Source organism: Macrobrachium nipponense, chromosome 11, assembly GCF_015104395.2.
Source record: "Macrobrachium nipponense isolate FS-2020 chromosome 11, ASM1510439v2, whole genome shotgun sequence".
Lineage (NCBI taxonomy): Eukaryota > Metazoa > Arthropoda > Malacostraca > Decapoda > Palaemonidae > Macrobrachium > Macrobrachium nipponense.
The window spans coordinates 8359189-8383000 of NC_061087.1; the positions used below are offsets into that span (position 1 = coordinate 8359189).

Genomic DNA, 23812 nt, shown 5'->3' on the forward strand with positions numbered 1-23812 from the left:
GAGATATGAGCACTTGCTATTCAAAAATTCATGGAACATATTCATCAACAGATGTAACTCTGTTCCAACAATATAATTGATAGGTTTGAATGAAACGTCCTAGAAGACCTATATGGCAGTGACCATATCCCTATTTTGATAACCATATTGGAACATACACCAACTACTCGTATTCAACGTTATAATACAAATAAAGCTGACTGGGATAAGTTTCAATTTTATACGGGTCAAATGCCTCCCATCCATTATTCACAAGATCAGGATGAAACAAATGATTTCCTCGAAAACTTCATCACAAAAGCAGCTGCCAAATCTATGCCCTGACGGATGCCCGACCAATGAGACACTCGGTTCCTTGGTGGTCAGAGGCTTTAACCCAATTAATGAAAGAAAAGCAAGCAATTAGATGAAAATTAGAAACCTTAGAAAAAAAGATTTAAAAATTTTAGTACTGGTCCCCTAATGGTGGGAAATACCATAAACAAATTCGTTGATATAGCCATAGAAATCAGTATTATGAAACAATATCTTAATAAGATATCTGCTAAATTCAGAGATGAACCAATAAAATGGAAAATAAATTCGTGGCAAAAATATGTATCCAGTCTATCAGAAACTACTTCAGTGCAACAAGTGTGGCAGAAATTTAGAGAAATTAATGGCTCGTATAGCAGACCTGCCAGACATGTATTAATGCATAATGGCTCGCTAATTCATGATACACAGGCAATCTCAAATGTTATTGGACGCAGTATTGAAAAGATAAGCAGAATAAATAATTTGGTTGACCACTTTCGATCCATTAAAAGAAAAGATGAAGCAATTCTGTTGAATTTTGATACAGTGGAAGATATCTTCTACAATAAAAGATTTACTACAGAGGAAATGAAATTTGCATTATCAAATTGTAGTTCAACAGCCCCTGGTAAAGATAATATAAATTTTGATATGATAAAAAAAAATCTAGCCCCTTTGGCTCAGGCCTATCTATTAGATTTTTATAATCATCTTTGCACACAACATTTTATTTCCAAAGGCATGGAAATTACTGGAAAAAATGGCAAATTAGAGATTTAACCGGCATTTACGTAGTGACAACATTTCATCAGCTTCAAAATTTGGCTCTCAAACAGAATGATCCACCTTGGACTCTCTATCACACTTGGAAAATTATATCCGTAGAGGTGAACGAAAGGAAATCACAGTAGCCATATTTTTTGACGTTCAGAAGGCATAAGATACTATTTGGAGGCATTCAATACTAAAATCCTTACATCACAACAGTTTTCGAGGACACCTTCCTATTTTTACTAGAACTTTTGTTAGTGGAAGAACATCCAAAAACTCGCAATAGTACAATAGTTTATTCAGAATCTTTCAACCTTGATTGTGGAGTAACCCCAGGGTAGTGCCTTAAGTGGAACTATTTTTTGCATTAGGAGGTCATGGCATAGTTGCTCAAATGCCACAGGAAGTGAAAAGTAGTCTGTATGTGGACGACTTTGCAATATAGTACTCGTTAAATAATCTTCGTCACTTATAAAGAATTCTGAATAACACTACTCGTAAAATACAAGTTTGGACTGCTTCTGTTGGTTTCAGACTTTCAGCTGAAAAAAAGTCCAGCAATAATGTTCTACAAGAAAAGCAGATGGAAGCAAAACCAGGATATAAAATTCACATTGGGCGACGCTCAAAACCAATTCCAGGATAAGGTAAAATTTTTGGGACTAATATTCGATACCTACCTCAATTGGAAAGCGCACATATCATATATCAATTTAAATTTAATAATGCTCTCAACCTAATGATGAAGTTGTCTCATACAATACGGGGAGCAAAGAGATCAACTCTACTGATGATCTATAAAGCATTAGTTTTATCTAGAATAGATTACGGTAGCCCAATATATGGATCAGGATCTAAAGCTACCTTAAAGTCTTTAGATCAAATATATACTCGAAGCCTTAGTCTTTGTAGTGGAGCATTTAGATCTTCCCCTAATATCTCAGTCTTATGTGAAAGTGGGGAGCCACCTTTGTCCTTACATCGAGACTTCGTAAAAATGCGAAGTGCATTGAAGCTCCTATCCACCAATTCTCCAACAAAGAAACTCTTTAATTAAAGCGATGTATTTATAAACAATCATAAACCACCATTCCCAATTAGAGCGAATAGGCTATTACAATCAACAAACACCAGAATTAATCTTATTCAACCATCTTTTTTCCTCCTCCTTGGATCATAAAGAAAACAAGAATATGCTCTCATCTTTTTTATTTATCAAAAAGATATAAAACTATAACCTTGGAACATATTCAGAGGAATGGACCCCGCTATACTATATATACTATATATATAATATATATATATATATATATATATATATATATATATATTAATATACATATATATATATATATAATTATATACTGATGGCTCTAAGTCTTCAATGGAGATTGGCTGTGCTGCAGTATCCTCAGACAAAACAAGTCGGCTCTCATTACCTAGTGAAGCATGAGTATTTATTTCTGAACTATCAGCGATTTTATTGACAATTGACACGGTTAAAACAACTGAGGATAAGGTGGATCTCAAATTTGTTATTTTTTCCGATTCAAGAAGTGTCATAGAAGCCCTCAAAGGTTACGCACAGAAATCAACTGATATTACAAATTAAAGAGCTCCTCAACCAACTATATTCTCGCGGGGTAAATATTGAAATATGCTGCTAAATCGGCCATACATTTACCAAACCTCGTCATTAAACTTCCTGACAAGAATTATGTAACTATACTTAAGAAGTTTTATGGTTAAAAAATGGCAGGAAATTTGGAATGATGAATCGGAAAATAATTAATTGAAACAAATAAAACGAATAATTTCTCTATGGGAATCATCAAATCAAAATGGCAATAAAAATGAAGTAATTTTAACGAGATTTATATTCTGAGTTTCTCTGTTTTTAGGATTTTAACGTTTTTATGAAAAGTAGGTATTATAAATAAAATTCAGATATTTTTGTTCTATTTTTTTATATTATAATATATATATATATATATATATATATTATATACATATATATATATATATATATATAATATATATATCTCTCCCGAAATTTTCGGGCCAGCCCTGTGGGAGTCAAGCCTGACTCACTGGGATGGTTAATATATACAAAGATGATCTCAGTAACCATATAACGCTATGTGCCAGTCGTCATGGTGAGGTAGAATCATTGATATTAACTATTATCGATGAAGGTATTACGATCACCACCTTATAAATGTTGATACGCGAACCCCGTCAAGCCTTACATTAAAGTCACCCAATGTCACCTTTCCCCCATCACCATTAACCCCCATCTTGTTATTTTCTTCTACCCCCGCACATCCTCATGTTCGGGGTTTCAAGGTCTTACAGTTATTATGAGATCGTTCTGGTGGATGTTTTTTGGAAGGTAAAGTAATACTCGGATGACAGTATTTCATACGCCATTATATTTTCCATTTATTTCATTACCAAAATTAAAAACATGGATATGTAAAAGAAAGAATGAACAGGAGATATCGAGAGTAATGGGTTTCTTGAATAGCTTGGAGGGGGAACACCGATAAGGTGTGCCTGACATGAGCTGATGAGGCGACAAATAAAGGCGGAGAGCCGGAGAGGCGGAGTGAGTGAGCAAGCGTGAGCCGGGGTGGGGTTTGGGAGGTGGGGGGGGTGGGGGGGGGTGGTGGGGGGCGGGAGGGGCCAGGTTAGCTAAGACGTGACCGATCTGCCCAGGTCTAAAGACTGTCACCGAATAATTTGAGACACTAGATAATATGTTAATAGTATACATAATTCATACGCCACCATCATTATATTAAGGCACCGATGCACACATTCACTGCATTTTATTTCACACAATTCATTTTCCCCGAGAGTTTCAGAAAGAATATAATGAATGTAATATAATATAAGAAATATAGCAGATTAAAATACTTAATATTAAGTAGCCTTGATGGTTGCGAGAGACGGAGCCAAGTGACCCATCACACTCAAATACTGGTAACTCAATTAAGTTATGTCACAAATACAAATCCTGTGGTACTAGATTAGCATATCCTGTAATGTGTTCTTAGCATAAATTAATAAAATATTACCTTTGCAAAATTGATGAATCATACAACGTACGGCTACAAAACCTGGTGTGTAACCTCTTTGTGACCAGATTCGCATATTATTGGTAATACGGGTAATTATAGTCCAGTCAATCTAGGGCAAAAATAGATGCAGCCAAGCACAAGTTGGTTGAGTAGCCATTTACGGTTTTGTGATCTTTGGCCACATCCAAATAACATATCAAACGTTTACCATTATTTAAATAGTAGATCAAGATGATATAAGACGGAGGGCAGAACAACAGACGGAGAGAGAGAGAGAGAGAGAGAGAGAGAGAGAGAGAGAGAGAGAGAGAGAGAGAGAATAAAGATGCTTATAGGATAATGAAAAATAATATTTCCGTCTGAATAATATTAATATGAATAGTCAGTTCCAACAATATTTAAGGCTTTTTGTATAGAAAATAGGATAACGATTTAAAACAATACGATGTGATAAGATTTCATATTAATTATTTTTCAAGAAATATAAGATAACATATTCTTAAAACAGAAGGTCTCAAATATACCTATCAGACTAACTAAACAGAAATATGAGCTCTCTCTCTCTCTCTCTCGCTCCTTACACTGTATGCATTTCTTTCGTTACCGTTCCTCGTACTCTACTACATCTCACACCCTCCCCCCCTCTTCTCTCTCTCTCTCTCTCTCTCTCTCTCTCTCTCTCTCTCTCTCTCTTTGTCCATATATATTCCATTCATTAATGCATTCCTTTGGCTGATTACCGTAATTTCGCTCCTCCTCCCATTCAAACTACTGTAACTATGCATCGGTTGTTTGAACGTGGGCCACTTTCAGGGCAAGAAGGGCATGATCTCACCGAGCCAGGCCTGGCGGGGCGACACCGCTTTTGTAACTGACTGTACATATCCGATCTGTAAATCTTCACTTTTATGTGACAACAACTATTGTACAGCTGAATTTCTATGAAAGAAAAAAAACTGACTCGGCTGGAAGGGAAGTCAAAATTTTCTGAGAAAGAGAGACAGACAGACAGAGAGATGCGAACACATTATTCAAATACATTTTTAATTTGTTTAAATCTCACTTTAAATTATTTGGAAATATATTTCCAGACAACCACACAACAAAAAGAGCTTTGAGTGTAGATCTTTGAATTTAACAGTCGTAACACTTTAGCATCCGATGAACATTTACGACCATGAGCCTCCGTATTTTCGTGTAATTTTATATTTTTCAGTTGTTGCGTTTTTGACATTGACTTTTTCCCAATTTCCGTTCCCTTTACCTAAAAATACTTTCCTGGTGGATTCCCAGATTGTGATATCCCGTCCCCTGTAATCTCCAAAACTTCCTGTTTCATAAACAGCTACATCTCAAGCCAAGCACAACCTTTATCAAAATACGAGTGAGATAGGAAGTTTTCACTTTTTCAAATCGAAGAAAGATATAAATAGACTGAAGAGGCAGAGGAGGAAGTCCTGTAGATAACGCAAGTTTACAAAGCACTGTTTAAACATTCTGTAAGACAAAGTTCTGCAAGACTGGTAGAACATGTCGTTACAAAACCCCCCTGAGTTGAACCAATAGCCCAGGGTCTTGTGAGAGTGTAGTACTACGTCTCGAATAAGAAAAAATAACGAAACCTTCCGCCATTGTGACCTCAGCCAAAATTCACTCTCGATATATATAGTGAAGTGCTAATGACGGCTTTTGCTGCTTGCGAAGTGGGTTGTGGTAGACTCGTGTGTTCTGACAGAAGTACAGTGTTAGTACTCAGAGACTAAACAGAAGAGGTGAACGAGTGCTTTTGTCTTTAAAATTATTTTGTATTCTACACAGAAAACGGACCCTTGCTCTCACAATATAAACAATAAAAATCTAAAAACATTACACACTTAATAATTGTGCTTTCAAGCTAAACATATCTTACTCGTTAAGCTAGGAAATTCGAATATTTGACACTAATGCTGCTAGCGATGAAACTAGACCCATTTGTTTTATCACTGACTCGAAAAGCAAATGAATTGGATTTTCAATTTTGCGGATGGGCATGTCCCATTGGACTCCCACCCTCCCAACCATTGCACATGGAAAAATGGTGGGAATTCAGCATCGCTTGAGAACTCCCGAGGCTTTCTTAGAGCACTTACCAAGCTCTGAAGTCAGAACTAACGGACTTTTGAGATATAGCCGCCACCATTGCCATTTCGAAAAGAGAATTGCTTAATATTATTTGTGTGCATTCATTCCAAAATGGCATTACCGTGTGATTTCAAATTTTGTGCCAGGTATCACCAGTTAGTAGACTCAAACATTGGGAGGGCTGCTAGATGAAAAAGCAACGCACTATCTTCCTGGGAAGTGTTGGGATTGAGTTACCGACAGACTTTATGTTGAACAAGATGCGACTATCATGGCATAAATTTGGTACCAGAAATATTTACAGTTACCGAGAGGATTTACAACACTCCAGTTTCGGCTTCGTGTCAGAAAGGTTTACGGGTGAAGTTACATTATCTAGTTCAGAACAAAACGTCGGTAATTGAAAGCACGTGAAAGCTTTGCAGATGCCACATCCAATGTTATTTGGTTGTATTATTATCCCCCATATTTCCCTATAAATTCCAATTGCGAATTTTTCTAATGCCCGAAACACTATTCTCCATCTTTGCTTGTGACTTATTTTCGAAATTAAGCTTTTTACACAACTCGCACCATCTAATTTCGGCGTCTGCGCAGATAGGATTTCATTGCTTTTTATTTTCTTTTCAGTAGAAAATAACGTAGGATTTTCACATACATATACACCATCGAACATTATATGGGCTCTCCTTCCGGAACGAAAGGGAAAACTGAATAAAAATCATCATATTAGTGTTTAGCAGTCCCCACTCGTGTGTTCGTGAAGAAGTCCTCCTTGCATCATGGTAAGTCTCACTCATCGTCGTGTAATCTGCTATCCTAATGTGTAATTTTGCGTTTATTTCTCGATTTTCATTAATTTGCTGCGAGAGCTCCAGTTTCTGGTGTCAAATCAATCAGCCAACCATATACATATGCGCAATATTTATGTTGTATGATATACTATGAATCTCTCTAGATTATTAAAAAAATAATGTCAAAATTTTTTTTTATAAAAGTGTCTAAATTTTTGCTTTATTTTCAGATGGGAACATCTGATGATGTTCTGATACTAATATGTGTTGTTGTGCCAGTTGCTTCTGTTTTTCCTTTCACTTTGTACTTGTGTTGGAGGCGATGTCGAAAGTCCAACGACGTGGGCGTAAGATCAACAAGTTCTGGTATCAGAGCAAATGTCAGAAGAGCATCACTTATTTTCGCGTCATCGTTCGCCAGCCCACAAAATTTCAGAATTTCTCAGGTCATCCGGGACTTGGCAGCCATTGGATTTCAAGGTGACGCGACCTCTTCAAGTAATGCCAGTGGTTACGTAGCAGGAAGAGAGGAGGTCGATCCGATGATTGAGTTCTTTAGGATGACACCTTTACCACCTCCTCCTTCAATTCCCTCTAGTCTTCCAAAGGTAAAAACAATGAGTCCGGGTAAACGAAAAAGGACAAGAGGGAAGTCTCTTCAAATCAACAAACCAAGAATGCCAACTCCTCCCATTTCAGAGTCAGAGCCAGACTGTAAGAATGACTTAATGCGTTCTTCACAAATGAATGTTTTTAGACAGCCATCCCACCAACTCTCAATTCCAAGCCAAGTAACTCAATCTCACTCCTCAGAAAAGCGGTTCCAAGATTCCATGACACAAGCCCAAGACCCCAGGCCAGGTCATTCACGAAATTACCTGCGTCATGAAAACTTTGATAAACATCACTGTAAATACAGACTAGCTGAAAAGCTTCGTCGAATGAGTAGGCCCAAGAGTAAGGTTTCCATAGAAGACAACATAAAATCCTCTTTTCCTAACAGGCCCCTCAAGTACTTAGAGCGACTTCACTCAGAACAAGGACCCTTTATTCCGAGAGGTAATGACAGACAAATAATGCATGCTGAACTTACGTCTCCTGATTCGTCAGAAAATTTGCTACCATCCCCACCATCGACATTACCTAACCAAACTTTTGTTCACTTATCCAACATCTTTTATTCATCTAGAGGAGCACAGACCGTTCCAAACCTGCAGGATGAGACGATTTCAAAGGTGGGGCTAAGTCAACCAGACCAGCTGCCGTATTTGATTTTGTCTCCTCCAGATGAAACCTCTGATCTCGGGGAAATTCTAACGTCCCCTTTTCAGGGAAGTCATTCGGGAGAGAATCGTCTGAGACATAGATCTCGAAGTCGGGGCTCGGATGATCATTCGCGGTCTGCTTCACCTTATAAACCAGACTCAGAGGAGAACCACACTTCAAGTGCTAACCATAGTTCCAAACCACGAACAACAAACCTGCAGTGTACAATGAACCAGTCTAACCCAATATATTCTTAGTTGTCTATAACGTATTGTCTTATCCATCTCGCTTGAGCCATTCCATTTCAGTGAATCCATGTTGTACTGAATAAGATGGATCATTTGAATGTACATACCTACGTTTACACAAACACATACTTTTGTGGAAGAACCTTGTCAATAGAAGTAAAGTGATAACTATTAGCCTCTTAGAATATATGAAGAAAAACCAGTGCACATTACATACCTAGAATAAGCTAATACAACATTGTAAGATATTATACGAATTCCTGAAATTGTATTTTTTAAATCTAATTATCTCATCAAAAAAATATTCATAAGATTTATCAGTCATATGCTTCCTTTAGTAAGATGCTTACTGAATGAGTTTATTAATTTTTTTTTTTAGTTTTTGTGACAGTCAGCAAAACTACTGTACTCCTTGGCAATCATTACTATTTTTTTCCTATTCTGGCAGAAACAATAACTGTCAGAGGAGATAGTCTCCACTCGAATAATTCACCCCTTTTGTAGTATTACACAGTCTTTATAGTACTACATAGTTTCCCGTAATTTTATTTACTCTAGATAACCCTTAAGTACGTGTAAACAAACAATCTGTTTGTGTTGCCCTCGGTGCCTTGTATTTTTTATGCTGATAATTACTCTTCATTACATCCTAGTAAGCTGAATTATCTACATATTGTAATCAGATGCAATAAAGCTAAATATTTCAGATTTTATTGTTGCTCATTTTCAAAGTTCCCTAGCCCAGTCTCTGATAACTTCATACATTACAATAAAGAACGAAATCCAATACATTTTGATGAAAACAAAGACATATAGTGCTAGTGACCAACAAGAAGGGAGAATGTTTCTGTTTTCTCACAAATAATTCATAGCGTTCCAGTAACGTATCGGCAAACCGTGGGACTGGCGAGAACAACGTCTTCACGAGACAACAGACACCATCTTTTCACAGAGCTGAATGTAACGTCTCACCAGCAGGTACAATTAAAGAATTAGTGAATTATCTCGATTTTGTGCAAACAACTTCTGAACCAGACAACAGTGCTCGGTAATATTTCTTAGACCCAAGAGCTTACACAGGCCTCAGATTCGGATTTATTGTTGCCCTGAACCCTTAAAAAGAAATTAAACTGGTGAATTTGCTCTGATCCTCAGTCAACAACCAAAATCAGAAGGGTAACAAGAGATGATGATATAATCCAGAGATAGCTGGCAGAGGCAGGAATAAGGTAAAACCTTCTGACAACCAGCTATAGACATTACAAAGCTGAAGACGGATGATTTAAAATCACACGGGCTTAGATGGTTAATGAAAACACGTTGAGTATAATAGAGTTGCTAACCTCACTAATGAAGGTGAAATTGAGAAAGTTCCAAGAATGATAGAATTGGGCCTGTATCTGTACTAGACTAAAAAGGCCCATTCTTCAGGATTGCCAGTTATTTTGTTGTCCTGTAATTATAAGCATGTTAACATCTTTACCACATTTTTTGTCTTTTATGTTTCTCAGGCTTTTGGTCCTTACTCGACACACACTGAAATTTTACCATTCACATCCAGCATCCACACTTCTCTTTCATAAAGGAAAGCTGTCCCTACGCCTTTCAAATATCCCAATTTTTCTTCCTTGGACACGTTTATTCTCTACGAAACCTTTTACAGTGATGCTGTTCCTGCCTTCCTGAACATTTAGTGTGTACATGTTCTCCCGCCTTATCTTAGCATTAGGTTTACTGAAGTACATAATTCATATTATCATTATAATCCTCAAATCATTGGCTTGATGATGTTTGTGATGAAACTGGGAAGCACTACTTTTCTTAGGGTAAAACTGAGGTGTAATGAAAGTTATAATTTTCGAAAGACATATTAGTCAGGAGAGGTCGGAGCCGAGATATGTACCCTCTGAATGCTGGGAAGATATTGGTCAGTTTCAAGTCCTGTGACTGGCTCATCACTAGCCAGTCAGGATCGTCGTAACTGATGGGGCTGGATACCAAAAGCACGGGTGCTGTGAATTAATTATAGTGGCTACTGCCATGAATGACGCCATAGTAGGGGGTTGGGGTTACCCTGGTGAGGACTGAGGAATAATTAACTGAATATTTGATACACCAAACCTTACTAGAAACGAAGACCCAGCTTAACGATATGCTCTCATAAAATGTGTTTATTAAGTCAGTTCCCCATGAAATGTTGCATCTGTTTTCTGTAGTGCGTCTCTCTCTCTCTCTCTCTCTCTCTCTCTCTCTCTCTCTCTCTCTCTCTCCTTTATGGTGGTTATAGTACACGATTCTATATTATTGTTTGCTTAAAAATCAAAGTTGTATTTTAATTGCTCGTGAAATTTATAATGACAGCAAAACATTGGTCAAAACATTCTGTATTGCGTAACAACAAACCGAGTCAGCTGGTTGTTCGGTAGTTGAAAGAGAAATCTGACTACTCTTCTCGCACATGTCCTTTCATAACAAAAGGTAAATTCAAACGCATGATCGCCCTGTTTGCGTTCCCTCTCCCGATCTATTTGGAATTAGTCATGAAAAAGCAAGTTATAGCAAAGCCTTTGTGCAATTAAGCCAAGCTTATGTTCAATTATGCAAAATCCAGGTACCGTAACAGGCAACAAACAAGGTATGGCAACTAACCCTTGAAAACTTCAGATTGCGAGGCGAATTGCAAGGAACATCCAGTGTAGCTAAACAACCAACTTATCTAAGTGTATGAGAATATTGTACCCGCGTTTATTGGAAAAAAAAACTGAACATGAATGTGTAATACATAGCTCGTTTTTAACAGCGATACAACTCAAATTTGAGAAACAGTTTCATCGGACGGTAGCCTTCAGATGCACTAATTTAGATTGAAGGCAAAGTACCGCTCGTTGTAGTAAAATAATGTCACTTTTATTATTCTTCGCCAATCTCTTTACTTTCATACATTCTAAATTTTAAAAAGCAGTCGGTAGATTTAGGGTACTTGCTCTAACTGTCCTTATTACTTCGTTTAAGTATCATAAGGCAACTTACATGCAGCGGTGTATCTAGAATTCTTTCAATATATATATATATATATATATATATATATAATATATATATATATATATGTGTGTGTGTGTGTGTGTGTGTGTGTGTGTGTGTGTGTGTAAGACACACATATGTTAGGTGCATATATATTAATATTTATATAGTATGTATGCACACACATATACATCTACGTATATAGTTGTTGCGGCTGCTGCTTTTGCTCTTGGATATTCGTTGTCGAAATAATCATAACAAAGTACATTTTTGCCACTGATAATGATTTATTGAAAGAAAACAATGTTCTATTATTCATATCCGTTGTGGGGGGTGGGGGCAAGGGACCAGGTGTCCCGTCCCCTAAAATCCGCCACTGCTTATTATCACAAACCAAGGTCTCTGTTTCGGAGTGATTCCATATCAATATACTATTTTCTTTATCCGCACTTTTGTCATCCATGTTCATCGCCAAAAGTCCGGCTACTCTTTGATTCATCGATGTTTATTTAAAGCGTACTATACATAATTTTCTTGAGTTTATTCTTTAATAATCACAATTTTATTTTCAATATGCACGTTTTTAATTTCTTCTCGAGAATCTCAAATTGTTCACGCCCTCGCAATTCTTGTCACGCAGGTATTTCATTCCGAACATTTGGTAAACACAACAGGCTTAGAAAGGTCTAATGGGCTACTCTGAGCAATAGCCTGTATAGCATAAATGCTTAAAAATCGCAACATTAAGTTCTGCCATCTTCCATATTCCATTCTAGGCCTACTTCATCCTATTTGCCACTCGTATGCTAATGTTTTCAATTATCCCGAGGTGAAATTACTTCTCAAATACATTTGACTGGATTGATTTCCTCTTGTTTATGCATCTTATATAGGATTTCCTGCTCCTTACATGATGCCAGCACAAGACCAAGCACTGCATACACAAACATGTAAAAATAAAATAGATGGTCGAATATCAATAAAATGCAATCGAAAACATTATGAAGACCATCAACGGCATTACAAGTAAATGCCCAGCATTTTCTCAAAATGTTAAATTTTATCTACATAACAATGTCAGCTTCCTTGGTATTTAGTTCTTCAACACTATTTCCTTCTAGTCAATCCTGCTATCTTTTTTCCTTCTTTCTTTCTATTGCCTTTGTATTGCATTTAACTTTTTAGTTCCTTCATGAGTTGTTGCTGACTATATTTTCTTGCCTCTTCTACTTTAATTTCATATTTCTTGCGTATTTCTAAAAGGCTCTTTCCCTGCATCCTTCATCCATGGTCCCTTTATTTTATTTTACACAATGTCTTTAACTGGTCTTTTATTGTCTAAAGATACCAACGATATTGAGAAACTTAGAAAGTTTGAGTAATTCGTAAAAGTCTTGGTTAGAAGATGAGGAAAGTCTAAAATTCATATAGAGTTCACAAAATTACAGGAGTCATACGCGTTGAAGATATAGTATATCGAGAAGTACACTCAAAAGAGAAAAATACATCCTTTTGTTATTGGAGAAATAAAATTTCGGTCCCCAATCTGTCTTTCTCCTGTCAACGTTTTCATATAATAATACTCCAAACATATCCCGGAAAGCTCGCGTTATATCAAACGAATCAGAATACTATACATGAAGATAATCGTAGAATTATCGGAATGTTTTTCCAAGGTGTTTGGTGTAGAACACCTGGGCTCCGGACACAAGATCATTTTCAAGAACTAGGAGTAGGCTGGGTCCCGACTTCCCTTGAAGTCTGAAGATAGCAGTTTGATGGCAGACGACAGTTGCGACAAGTTTGTGCATAGTGAACTACCGGAAAGGTAAGAGAATTGTAAGGCAACAAATAAGGTCTTCTCTCTGCAACGATTGCATGTTGTCTTTTAAGTAAAGGACGCTTGATTGACTAAATATATAGCCGTAACATCGAACATTTAAGGCAAGAAAATCAGTGAAATAATTCGTGAGACGACTCGACCTAAGCGAGCCATTACAATGTCATGAATGTAAAGGACCTTGGCGTTTAAACAGCGATCGTCTAGGGTTAATTTCGTGCCAATGGCACATGCTGTAGACATAAGGTAAGGAATTGACTTGCCGAACGTACTCGGTTATTATTCCTCGTATTTTTGTGACGAAGAATCTAGAAGTAAAAGTAGAACTAGACATACGTGTAAACTTGAGTGAACATTTCCTGGATGCTACCTACTACTAGGTAGTATAGTAGGGTAAAAAACCCTCGCAGTTATTTGCCAAAAGTGATCTGTGCACTGTAATTAGCATGAAATGGCCATATTTTAGACTAGTTTACATGTAGCTAAAGTTTTAAGTTAAAAACATTGTAAAGTTTAACCAGAAATTAGGAAAGTGGGAGGGAAAATAAGTAACCCAGTTGTTTTTTTTTTTTCCTTTACAAGGCCGCGACTTTGTTGTAACACACAGGCTTACCATATATCCAATCACAGAAACCATTAATCAAGCAAGACATGTGGTTAATAATTAATTTATGCCAACATATGTAAACCCTTTTAGGTAGGCTATAGTAGCTATTTGAATTTCTTATCAATCCAAAAACCAATTTTCTGACCGCTATTTTCGTGCTTTCTACACATCTGACTAGGTACTATTACCTAAGTGTTCCCCCAGCCCCCTTAGTAGATTCAGCACAGCAATTTAGGAGAAACATCATTGGGAAACTCGTGTTGTAGGATGGGAAAATAAAAAAAAAAAAATAGTGAATTGCACTACTAACATGGTCATGTCTATAATCACAGTTAATTACAAAATGCTGTAGCCTATAAAATAACTATACTATGTTTTTTTTCATCTGTCCATCCGCCTGTTAATATTCGAAAATAGGATATTTATTATAATCGTTTGAAGTGTAAACAATGTAAACTATCTAAAGCCCGGGCCGCAGTGTTGCCAATTAAACATTACACTCTGGGTTCTGCCTAGCAAAGGGGACACCCTATGTTGCTAGTGTAGTTGATTCTCCATGAATTCCATCAGAAAAGCTTCACAGGGTCACACCTCAAAAGTCAGTGCATGTTAGTTTAATACATAATTGTCACTAATCCTGTTGTTGCTAATGTAACAGTTACCAGATAGGAATATTTTTAGTTGTTTGAGGTATACACATTCTAATATACAAGGTAGCGTCTAGTATCACCCCAAATCATGTTCCCCAGGCACCTGAGATCACTTTTTAACTTCAGTCTGGCTTTCGATTATATGGTGGTTAAATTTAACAAGGATGACTGTCACCTTTTTTGTCTCGGCTCTAGTCTCTGATCCTCTTAATCTCTTTTGACCTTATTTTTCATGCCCCATTTAATGTAAGATTCACACCAGACTCATGCATTTTCATGTAATTTATACTCATTAACTAACTGTAAGATTAAAATCCATGGTTTTGTGAGTTGTTACACATTTTTTGCAACATTATCTCTCTCTTTAGGAGGACATTCCATTTGTATATGTATGACTACAATTATTGACAATAAAAACAGACAGTGACATTTTATGTCTTTTACTTTACTTATTTGGCTCCCACTCAAGTTTTATCTAATCATGATTCTTATGAATTAAGCCTCTCACTTCTTGGTCACATTTCACTCTAATGATTAGTATTCTTAGCAGCTGGCTTATTAAAAATACTTGGAAATTTGTTCTCAGTATTCTCAACTTTCTGCAAATACAGTGGTTTAGTCATTCTTGTTGTCATTTTGCTTTGACTTCTCATTGGATGCGTTGCAAATAATGATTCTGGGCCAGGTCTTCATCAGAATTTTTAGTTACATTGTTACAATTGCTTATCTTATATTTAGCAGGATTTATCTCACTCCCATTTATTACAAAACATACTGCCTATCCAGCCCCTGTCTTTCCCTTTGACCGTGAATCATGAACAGTGAATACGCAGTGTAGGATGGTGTTCATCATCTCAATGTAGTAAATTCAGTAATGGTGAAAGCGCCTTTAATTGAATATTAAGAACAGGCGGAAACAACAGACACACCTGACTTCCACCACACTTATCTTCTCGTTAGCATTTACATACTGTATTCCTTAACTTGGGGTTGAGAGTTGTGAGGTACAGCTAAAAGGCTCAAATTTGACTCTCTTGTCCCAGTCCCTGTAGAACACTTGAGTTAGCTTTTTTTTTTTTTTAGTAGAGGTATTTACTAATGAAGGTTATTTTTTATTTGATGTTGTTTGTAAAGTTACTAGTGCCCTCACCTTCTGCAGCTCTTACAACATGAGTTAACCATTGTTAAACAATATTTGTGATGGTAAAAACTGGGAGAAGTCAGAAAACAATTAGGAACTTCCCAAAAATGTCCTTGGTATTAGCAGAACACATTCAAAACAACCACGTGGATTATGGTTATGATGCAACCCTAAGATTTTATTGTGTATTCAGTTGCCCTTCGTATTCCTTAGGGAAAAACTGCCAGTGGCCATTTTTTTACTGCATGTATAATAAATTTGGTGTCAACAAGGAATTAAAGTATTCATAGTATTATTTTCAATTTTGTTTCTTGTACTTATAACCCAGTGTCAGTGTCACAATATTAAGTCATTGATTTGGGCTTGAGGTAGGTAAACAAAAATCGTGTTTGTAGTTAGGTTAGTACTAACAGCTGTAGTGAAATACTCATAGGAGAAGCGCTGTGGAACATTTGTCCTTATTTATCTGAAATTTAGGATATGCATTTAAAAAAAACAAAATTTTACATTATAAGGTCAGTGCCCTACATAAGCTAGCCTCAGTTTTGTCCTGCAAATCCCTTAACCTTCAGTTTACTCTAGGACACACTTCCCTGACTAAAACATCCCTGGCTAACTTACTTTACCTATGGTCTAACTTGATTAGGAAACTACCCTACTCCTTCCATAAATCCTCTCTACCTGATTCCTATGTATGCCAGCCCTGTTAGGGCCAAGAATATGGATCCATTGGTCTGGTTACAGTAGTAATAATAATAGTACCCATTTACCCCCAAGCTTACCCAGAACTGTTTGCCTTACCATCCCCTCCCCAGATTTTTATTTTTTATTTATTTATTTATTTATTTTTTACATTAAGTACATACTTGAAGTTTTGGTAGGGTAAGGCTTAGATTGCACTAGGTACGGCAGTGCCAATGGTACAAGGCCAGGATGTTTTCAGGAATCGATCATTCACAATAACATTATATACGTGACTGATCCTGGTATAGGCTGAGCACCTGTTGTAGTTCAGAAAAGTGCCTCTTGGTTAATTGAACTCTTGGAATTGGCATATCCTTCCTAACAGATGTTATGCCTCCCAAAGCGTAACGCTTGTATAGATCCAAAAATAGATATTGTTGTATTAAACAAAGGTACTAACAGTGTTAAGCTACTTGTATGTTATCCAGTTTCATTGTCTCAAATGAAGTTCAATTTTGAATATACTACCCTGGTTCAGAGAAAACTGCTATACAGTATGTATATGAAATTTTTATTTACCTTTTACTTATACCCTGCAATCACCTCGTGCCTCAAGCCAGATGCATGTACACATAATGGTACATATTGAATGTTTGTGCATCAGAACACCTGAAGCTACTGTGTGAATGGGCCCAAGAGAAATTAAGATTTGGAAATATCGTACAGTATTGGAGTGTCATACAGTATTCACTACTGGCCATTATTATGTATGTATTCCATATACATACTTCTGTAGCATAACAATGCTGTTATCTTCTGTGATATTTACCCACACTGTTCCTTAATTACAAATGGGAAAGATAGACTCAAATATTGTACTGCATCCCTCCATTACCCATTATATTTGATTGTGCAAAGCCAGAGCTGTGCATTTTCCAAAGTAAGGATGTGAGAAAGTGTAATCCAAACTAGGGGACCTAGGTCAAGAGTTTATCATTACCCAGGGCACAATCAGGTTCTTCAGAAATTTGTTGCTAACTCTAGGCATGTTTACATGAAATTAGAATATGAGATTTGATAGCATATGAGGCCTACTTTTATGTAGAAATTTTGCATTCAGTTCTAATCTGGCATACTATAAGCGTGTTAAAGCTTAATATTTATAGTAATTATTTCCAGCATGAAGTTTGTTTTTTTTTCTTCATTTTTTGCTTTTAGAACCAGTAGCTAAAAATTAGGAATATGAATTTCATTTATGAAGGTTGCAAGTACAGTACCTAGGGTATATCCTTTATCCCAGGAAATACTGTAACTGTGTGTTATGATTGAAATGTAACGTATTGGATTTTATCATAAAGCTTAATTTATGCATGCTTTGTGGAAAATTACCACTGGTATTAGTGTGGATTCCTTTGTTGTGCAGCCTGTAGAATGCCACAAAAAAGGATAATGTCGAACTGATTTTTTTTATATGATACAGAGGAAATTTATTATATTCTAAATATGTTCTTGTACAGTATGCTGTACTTAGTGGCCATATGCATTGAGTATAATGAGTAACAAAAGCTGTGTATTGTAGTGCAGAATGCACTTGATACCTCTTTCCTTGGAGTAACTTTTAGTCACTGTTCCTGGAAGTTGACCTGTTTGGACTTTGGTGACTGGTGTAAACTTTATTAATTTTTTATGCTGCGGTAGGATTTGATGTTATCCTTAACTTTTTACACATTACAAGCTACAGTAGTTTTGAATTTGCATCTGCAGTTATCAGAGACTTGGTTTTTTAGTTGTCGTACTTGTGTTTTCTATTTATGATAAGCCATTTATTACTATTGGTTAAGCCGCTTTGTGTTTGAGGGTTGTTAAGGGTCGTTATTTCATGTTTTCCCCCTGCTGAGGGTGAAAACATCTGTTATTGAAGATAGCCCGGCATTACCGAGGTAGACCCTGAAGTAATGATCTTTTTAAGTTATGCATTACAGTCATGAGACTGTACTGCCAATTTTAATAAATGGATTATCTTAATTGTACTGTACACTACCAAACTATATTTCAGTATTACTGTTAAGCATTTCCCTAAGGTATGCAAATTATCAATAATTGATTTATAATTAGTTATGACAATTAACTGTAATAAATACAGTATACCATAGTAAGGACTGGTGTAGTCATAATGAACATGACCAGGATAGTTCTCAGGAATTGAGGAATTTAGTGAGAGTATAGATGAGGGACTTTACAAAGTGGTGACAGGAGACCAACTTCAGCCAGGAACCTACTGATAATGATGGATTATCAATTAAGTTCAAATAGCCTACTGATAATGATGGATTATCAATTAAGTTCAAATAGCAAAGGGGTGTTTGGGTTAAACACCTAACTTTGTGAGGTTAAACACCTCACATCAAAATGTGAACGTTATTGATTGCCTGGGACATAAAGGACATTATAAAGAGAGGAGGATTTGTTCCCTTAACTTGAAAGAGGATGTAGGATTAACATGAGGATTTGTTTAGTTATGATAATGGCAAAATTGCTTTTTCAGTTGGAGAGCAAGGTAGCATGTACTACATTATTGGGTAACTGTTGCACATTATTAGGTAACTGTTGTATGTTCAAGGTTGTAGCTGCAAATGGTAATGATCATTAGGGAATCTCCTTTGGATCAATGTGGGTGTCAAGGTAGGAGATATTTTATGGACATTTAATGGTAAACAACATAGTGCCGAGGGAGTGCAAGATAAAGGTGTTGTCTGAATCACCTTTGTGATTAGTGATAACGATGTAACAAGTAAAAAATGGGGTGAAGTTTCTTCGGTGCAATCGAGTTTTCTGTACAACGTATAATCCTGTATGAAACTCAAAAGCCACAGCCCAGGAAACTCACAGCTGCAGCCCATATACTTTCAGCCGTGGCCTGTGTTGTTAGCACCTAAAGCTGTGCCAGGTGCACGATCAAGGCTAACTTGAATCTTTAATAAAATAAAAAATTAGTGAGGTTAGTAGCTGCAATTTGGTATGTTTGATGATTGGCGATTGGCGGGTGGATGATCAAAATACCAATATGCAGCTGTCTGGCCCCGGTAGTTTTTAAGATCTAAAGGCGGACAGAAAAAGTGCGGATGGACAGACAAAGCCATCTCAATAGTCTTCTTTTACAGAAAACTAAAAATAGATGAGAGTGCGGACACATTAGTAATTGGGGAAAGTAGCTAATTGTTAACTTTTAGTTTCATCTCTTGAAGTCTGAGTGGTTTTGTCAAGACTGCTAGTGTGGATGATGGAAGCATGACGATGGTTGATGCTGGCGAATGACAAACTAGCTTAATTATGGATAGGAAGGCAGTCTGGAATGCTGCTAGAATAGTGGAAAATAAAGAGTAAATACGTAACATGGTGTGGCGATCACCTTGCTGAGCGTGTGATCTCAGGCAGCCACATTGAAACACCCTGGGTGTACATTTGCAACTGAAAAGTGTTTTAATAATTTATTGTATGCGAATTACACCGTTAATATTCGAAATAGGTTTATTATTATTGTTGAATGTAAGCTGAATGTAACTAACTATCTAAAGCCCGGGCTGCAGTGTTACCATACGCATACACCACAGGCGGATGGACAGTGGGAAAAAACCGAGTATAGTGACCAAACACTAGGCAGCACATTATTTAATTCCTCTCATTGAATTATTAAAAGAATATGTTCTTTTATCATGGGGACGTAAATTATAGCTGTATATTAGATTTCGAGATAATATTGTTCTTAGGCCTACAGGTTGAAGTAAAGAATTTTGCATTCTAATCTGTCTACCTATAGTGTTTATCCCAAATATTGGAGACCAAATACATTTTTAAGGTCAAGCAAGAAATAGCATCTCTTTGAAGGCTGTAAGGACTACCATTCGAAAGTAATTTTGAACTACTTACCATAAAATTTTTCTTAAAAGAAAGTAGTAGAACACAATGAAAATATCCCAAATTAAGAGGAATAGGCCTAGTGTGTGCTAGGCCTAGATTCTTTTCGTTGTAGCCATTGTTGATGCCCCTTGTCTTCTTAACATGAATCAATAACTTTTACCGTAAACTAATTAAGATATTCGAAAATAGGATGTATTACTTAGAAGAATGTTTAAATGATGTAGCTCACACGTAACGAATAGTTTGACGGCCTAATTATTATAGCCTAGGCTACCAACCCTTATTTTCTTTCTATTGCCAATATATGAGACATTTCGTTTGATGAAAACATATTAAACCAAAATTTATTACCCAAAAATTACAAAATTTTTACTTATAAAAGAATGAAAGTATTAGTTCTCAACGGCGGTTTAAGTCGTTTTGAAATACTCCGACAGTGACACTTCGGAAATTTCGCTGAGAAACCACAATGGATAAAATAAATGCATTTGCTTAACTATGACGATGCCTTTATATGTCTAAAACTGGAAGACTGATGACAGACATTATCTTACAGGCTTACAGACTAAAACAAAAAAAATCTTAATTATGGACAAAATACATCATGTGAAAAGAAGAGACCAGTTAAACCAACCAGTAACTATAAGCCTAACTACTACTAAGTATTTTTAATAACGACAAGATTGTTAAACTTTATATTAGCTGGCTTATACAAGATTAATTATGGTCTAATTTCAAAATTGAACTCGCCACTGAACTTTCGTTACAACATACTGAAAATTTAAGGTATGACATCAGAGAAAGCACATTTAATGTCAAGACGTTTATCTTGCTTGCACAAATTTATGGGTATATTAAATTCATTATGTCTTGCTTACCAGAGAAATGCCATTCTAGTTTGCTCTTGAAGAATTCCTGTGCCAATATATGCAGTGATAAGCTGCACATCGTACCATTAAGATGGTCATGACCGGGAAAGAGAGCGCCTCAGTGTCGTGATCGGTATGGTCTTGGCCTGCTACCTCAGTGGCCGCGGCCGCGAGTTCGATTCTCAAGCATTCCATTGAGGGATTAGAGATGTGTAATTCTGGTGATAGCTGCACGTGGTTCGGAAGTCACGCAAAGCCGTTGGTCCCGTTAACCACTGGTTTCATACAACGTAAAAACACCATACAAACAAAATGACCGGGAAAGAAGTTGCAAACGCCTAGGGCCTATTGAGTTTTTGCGATTTCCAGCTGCCAGGCATTGCGAGTCTCTTGCTTAAGGCAGCACACCAATCTACGTAGTATCATGATCCTTTAAAAATAGTATGAGACAACATATATATTTAAAAGGACCTTCCTTGGTTCTAGTATGTATACATATAACGCCGTTAATGTTGACCCTCTATGGGAATATAAAAGGTTGTATAGATGCAGTTTAAAATATATCAAATGACTGTTGAGCTCAAAACTCGCCTGATTTGTTCCAAACTTTGCATCCGTAAGTCGTGCTTTCCGCACATTTACAGCGTTATGTTTCAGTATCCTATAATTTTAAATTTCTCACTTCTCTGTACTTTTGCAGAACTACTCGTTTCCTAAGGCATCGTCTGCCTCTTTTAGTTCATCCTCCCTCCGGCCATAGGTCTGCTGTCCCACGAGCACCACCCTTAATCAGTTTTAACGCTCCCATGTAGTCATACCTCTAATGTACAGAACGTTAATATTTTAACATTATTTCAAGTTTCTCTTGTTGCTGCTCTAACAAACGTTTACAAATAAAATCCTACGCACTGATATATCTTAAGGATTTGCAGCTTGGAATTATGTTGCCAGTTATGCGCGGGATTCCCATGTTACTACCGGGATTGTTAACAATCTGGATATTAACATGGGGCAGTACAAGCATTTTTTTTTTATAACCGATATTCAGGACGGAATGAGGCGAGATGTAATCGAAACGCTGCAAACCCAGTCTGGTGTAGTTTTGTTTGGCCTTGAGCCAGAGTGAAGTTGAAGGTCAAACCCTGTGGTTGACGATCCTGTAAATTATCGCATCATCTTTCACGTCCCTCATCCTGCCAACATTCGCTGCAAGGTCGAATGAAGTTCTGGCTGTGATGATTCAATTGGTTTGTTTACAGGATATGGCGCTTGTTAAGCATTGTTGTAGGTTTGTTTGCTTGTGAGCTGAGGTATGGTAAGTTTATTTCGTCAAGCATCGTACCTGGTATATAACCACTTCAATTGCCTATGCTGCTTGTGTCGATTTGCTTCCTTGGATCTGATTACCGTTCTTGAAATTGGTTAATAAAATTCCAGTTATGAAATTATGTAAATGAAATTCCTGTTTCTTCCGCTGTGCCAAATGCAGCTATAAGAAAATAGTACTTGTCTAAAAATATATTGCTTAGATCGTGAATGTTTCTCTATGAGCATGTTGCATTTGCAGTTCATGCAAGAGAGACGCTTCCCTGCCGATATATATATATTTATTATATATTATTATATAATCTATATATATATTATATATATATAGATATATATAATAATATTATAAATATATGTATATTTATAATATATATGTATCTGTATATGTATATGTATAATGTATATGTGTGTGTGTGTGTGTGTGTGTGTGTGTGTGTGTGTGTGTGTGTAATGGCGTGGTTTTGGTGCACCAAGGGGCAGTCTGTAGGAGACCTGAATGATTGTAGATAAATATATTATAATCGGCCATGAAAGGCGTAATGGCGTCGTTGACCCCCCAAGATTTTATAGACTGTCAGTTCTTGCCATCATTCTCTCAACGTTTCTTTCGATCTACGACGTGTTCAATGTTAATATTGTTGGCACTTGAGTTCTCCGGAATTCAGGTGAAATGAAAACTCGAAAATGCCGGTACTTGTGTACTGTATTGTAGATTCTTTCACGTAGGTTGTTGATAATTGCGTTAGGCCTACAATCATTTGTATTTTAAAGAACCTTTGATGTTTTTACCAAACTTTATGTCGCTTATTGAGGTTTCAGTACGCAGTGGTGTGGATGCGACACGTTTGTGATTTTTATCTCGCCCATACTTGATAAGTAGTTGACGATTTGTTGCTAGTTTTCTGTATGTATATATAAAAAATTGAGATGGCTTTGTCTGTCCGTCCGCACTTTATATGTTGATCATCCACCTTCCAATCAGCAAACATAACAAATTGCAGCCCTCTAGCCTCAGTAGTTTTTGTTTTATTCAAGGTTAAAGTTAGTCATGATCGTGCGTCTCGCAACGTTATATGGCAGGCCACCACCGGACCGTGGTTGAAACATTACCGCAGTTCATTATACGCTGTGCAGAAAAGTCTTTTGCGCAGAAGAAACTTCGGTGCATTTATTCTA

At 36.7% G+C, this 23812-nt stretch overlaps 2 protein-coding genes across 3 annotated transcripts in view; both read left to right on the forward strand.

Annotated features, from left to right (window-relative positions):
• The first annotated feature begins 5662 nt into the window (after positions 1-5662).
• Positions 5663-9258, forward strand: LOC135205531 (uncharacterized). The gene is made up of 2 exons (XM_064236722.1): positions 5663-7057; positions 7297-9258. The coding sequence occupies exons 1-2, from the start codon at positions 7055-7057 to the stop codon at positions 8587-8589; spliced, it is 1296 nt and encodes a 431-aa protein (XP_064092792.1). The 5' UTR covers positions 5663-7054; the 3' UTR covers positions 8590-9258.
• Positions 9259-13290: 4032 nt separating this feature from the next.
• LOC135219417 (mitochondrial coenzyme A transporter SLC25A42-like) overlaps positions 13291-23812 on the forward strand; it is a 110881-nt gene continuing 100359 nt past the window's right edge. Inside the window, exon 1 of one of the 2 annotated variants that reach the window (XM_064256293.1) lies at positions 13291-13429. In XM_064256293.1, the coding sequence (XP_064112363.1) occupies positions 13380-13429 (50 nt within the window). In that variant the 5' untranslated portion in view covers positions 13291-13379. The other variant, XM_064256370.1, reaches the window with a different exon arrangement.